Here is a 3,838-nt window from a genome sequence, read left to right on the forward strand (position 1 = left end):
CGCCCACCCCCGAGCCCCACAACCATCCGGGTCCTCACCACCAACAGGTTCCTGTCCTCCACCAGCTGTCGTTTCCGCAGAATCTCTGATTTCAGGACGTCCATCCCGCCGTCCGGCCCGAAGCTCGAGTTTCCAGCTCCCCCAACCCAGACCACCCCGCCAGGTTCACCCCACAGCCGACTGGCAGCGGAGCCGCGCCGGCACCGGACAACAACAACCGACGCGCCCGCTTCCGGCGGAAATCGGGATCAGAGAGAGGAAGGAAGAGAGCGCCCCGGCCCGCTGTGGGTGGCGAAGCGGTTGCTCATCAGCGCCCTCTGACGGCGACCTCCGGAAAAGCTCCCGCAGTATCCCCTAGGACAGAGTTACAGTATAGAATTTGGGGCCAGGTGGTTGGGAAATGTGGCTTAGTGGTAGAGATCTTGCCTAGCATGCATGAAGCTGTGGGTTCCATTCCACAGTACTACATACACACAAAAAGCTGGAAGTGGAGCTGTGGCTCAAGGGGTAGAGTGCTAGCCTTGAGCAAAAAAAGCTCAAGGATAGTACCCAGGCCCAGAGTTCAAGCCCCACAACTGGCAAAAAAAAAAAAAAAAAGGATCAGAGCCACATCTTCTGAACAGCTGGTATGTTCCTTTTGATGTTGTTGGTCATGAGTCTTAAACTCAGGGCCTAGCCACTGTCCTTGAGCTCTTTATACTCAAGGCTAGCGTTCTACCACTTTGGGCCACAGCCCACCTCTGGTTTTCTGCTGGATAAATGGAGTCTCTCGGACGTTCCTGCCCAGTCTAGCTTTGGAACCACGATCCTCAGATCTCAGCCTCCTGAGTAGCTAGCATTACAGGCCTGAGCCACCAGTGACTGAATGTTCCATTTTTAAAAATTGTTTTTGTAACTACTAGTTAGGGCCAAAGCCTCAATGGGAAGTACCTCAAGTATGCTAATTAAAACAAGATTTTTTTAAAAATTATAATAGATAGATCTCCTTAGAGTTCCTAAAGTTTCTTGCTTATCAAGAGGATGAAATGTGCTAAGTGGAAAGTGAGGTAAATCTGAATGATAACAGGAACTTCTAAGTATAGAGCAAAAGGTCACTGTTCATTGCTATTACTTGTCCTGTGGAGTAAACCAATACTGAGATCATTTTGCTCATGCATTGGGCAATCAAGACTTTGGTACATTCATACATTCAGACATACATATCGTAAGAACCACTTGTAATTCATTTACTTTTTGCTTTTATGCCATGGAAGTGTTTCTTTAATTTTTTTGTCATAATTAAACCACATTTGACCTTAATTTTCCTTATTCTCAAAAGAAAAAAACTCAGGATACCAGTGGCTGAGATCTGAGGATCAAGATTCAAATCCAAGTGACTTTTTTTGTCAGTCTTGGGGCTTGAATTCTGGGCCTGAACGCTATCCCTCAGCTCTTAAGCTCAAGGCTAGCACTCTACCACTTGAGCCACAGCACCACTTCCAGTTTTCAGAGTGGTTTATTGGAGATAAGAGTCTCACAGACTTTCCTGCCCTGGCTGGCTTTGAACCGAGATACTTACATCTCATCCTCATGAGTAGCTTGGATTACAGGCATGAGCCACCGGCGCCCAAGAGACTCTTATCTCTAAATAACTGCAAAAACCTAGAAAAGGAAGCATGGCTCAAGTGGTACAACACTAGCCGTGAGTGAAAAAAGCCAAGTATTGGGCCCTGAGTTCAAGCCCCAGTACTGGAGCACACTGAGAAAAGACTCAGATAGTAAGCAAAATAGGTTGTTAAAAATAATAGAAAAGTATTCATTTCAGCTTCAGAAGTTTTGTGATGTGGATGTTGAGAGAGGAATATTTCATGTGACTTTTACCAAAAATAAATGAACATAGGAAGATGGTTCACCTTCTTACCTAAGATGCCCTGCTTGTCTTTAGATTTTGAAACAGTCAAGATATTTTACAAAGACAAGGTCTATGAGTTAAACATAAGAACATCCTTGCATGTTCTCTGCTTCCTGGGTCACTTACATTTCAAATTGTAACCAAATAATTGTTATTGCCATGCTTTTGTCTTAGGAATCAGAAATCATAGAAACCTGAATGTTGGCACAGCAACAGGAATGGAAGTTTACAGAGAAAAAGGGTTCACTACCATTCTTGGCACTGTGAACCCCCATATAAAGTCCTTTCAAATTTTAGATTTTCATGGCTTTCTGATGCTTATGCAAACACATGTATCACAATCTAAAGAAAGCCTGAGATCAAAGAATGATAGAGAATTTGTAGGTGTGAACTGAGAAGCAAGTCATACAACATAGAGGGGGAAAAGATGACCAAGAAACTAGAAAAGCTTTGAAAACAATGTATTAATTTGTTAAATACACACATTGCTTCATCATGACTGTTATTTAAAAAGTAAGATAATTAAATATAACCCGAAGGTCCTAAATAGGAGTTTAGTCAAACAAATCCTATTTCATACACATAATTAATACAGAACCTTGTAGAGACTTGTATTTCAAAAAAATATCCAATGACATGGAAATGCTCATGACGTAATGTTTACTTTTAGAAGTATCATAATGAAAAGAGAAAAAATTAAAAAGTAGCATAATGAAAGCACAAATATATGCTTCTATTGTATAATAAAAATGTAGAAATACTGAAAAATTATTAGAAGGAAGCATGCCAAAGTATCAAATTGTTATCTAGGCAGTAGGCCAACTGGTGAGTCTTACTGCTTTTATACCAGAATTTGGCACAAATTACATAATTGGGGGGAGGGAAATCCAGTTATCAGTCATTTGTTTTATTTAATTCTTACTCAAATTCTTTATAGGTTTTACCAGCAAATATATTTTAGAAAACGCACATGATAAATTTTAAATGAAATTTAAAATAAAAGAAGGCGAATGCTCCAACAGAAAGAATGTTGTTTAAAGCCTAAAAATCATTCATATTTCGATATCTCAGGTGAACTCTGAACTTCCTTAGGTGCTGTCGCCTAAACCAGATTCAAAAGTTAAATCTGTACCTATGAGGAGAATATCAGAAAGGTGTGGAAATCAAGAAATATAGCCTGAAAAAGTTGTATTATGCTAGATGGATATGGTTTAATAGTGTATGGGTGGCTACAATAGGCACAGAATTTTTTTTTAAAAGCAGTCATCTTCTTAAGAAGAAGTAGAATAAATCAATATGCGATCAATGAGATTATTCCTTCACAGGAGTAATGTATTCTCAAACATTAGTTGTCATTCCTGGAGTCTGGAGGAAACTACCAAATTTAATCAGGATGACCTGAATTTGTTTTGTTGCTCTCCTAAAGGATAAAATATAACTTTTTTAAAGAAGAAAAGAATCGGTATAATCTAATACCGGGGCTCTCAGGCTGCAGGGTGTCTCAGAGGAACCTGGAGACCATTTGAATCATAGACTGTTGGTCTCTCTCCCCAGAATTTCTCATTGTGTGGGTTGGGGGTCTGGATCAAGAAATGGGCCTTTTGAACAAATTTCCAAATGGACCAATGCCGTTCATGTAGAGATCACACAGTGGGTCTGTTATTTTGTAAGCTCTTGCGACATAGGAGACAGTGTATGAGAAATTCAGTCTAGCCCATAACAAGTGCCGGTGGCTCACGCCTGTAATCCTAGCTACTCAGGAGGCTGAGATCTGAGGATCGCAGTCTGTTTTTTTTTTTTTTGGTCCAGTTGTGGGGCCTGAACTCTGGGCCTGCTCTGGGCCTGGCCACTGTCCCTCAGCTCTTCAGCTCAAGGTGAGCGCTCTACCACTTGAGCCACAGCGCCACTTCCGGCTTTTTTCTTTTTGCTTATGTGGTGCTGAGGAAT

The 3,838-nt window shown here is 41.2% G+C and overlaps 1 protein-coding gene across 1 annotated transcript in view; it reads right to left on the bottom strand.

Annotated features, from left to right (window-relative positions):
- Positions 1-201, bottom strand: part of Prpf18 (pre-mRNA processing factor 18) — a 27,288-nt gene extending 27,087 nt beyond the window's left edge. Inside the window, exon 1 of the mRNA XM_013014622.1 lies at positions 39-201. Within this exon, the coding sequence (XP_012870076.1) occupies positions 39-104 (66 nt within the window). The 5' untranslated portion in view covers positions 105-201. The remainder of the gene's footprint in view (positions 1-38) is intronic.
- Between the last annotated feature and the right edge of the window lie 3,637 nt (positions 202-3,838).

This window comes from Dipodomys ordii, unplaced genomic scaffold (assembly GCF_000151885.1).
Source record: "Dipodomys ordii isolate 6190 unplaced genomic scaffold, Dord_2.0 Scaffold24, whole genome shotgun sequence".
Classification (NCBI taxonomy): domain Eukaryota; kingdom Metazoa; phylum Chordata; class Mammalia; order Rodentia; family Heteromyidae; genus Dipodomys; species Dipodomys ordii.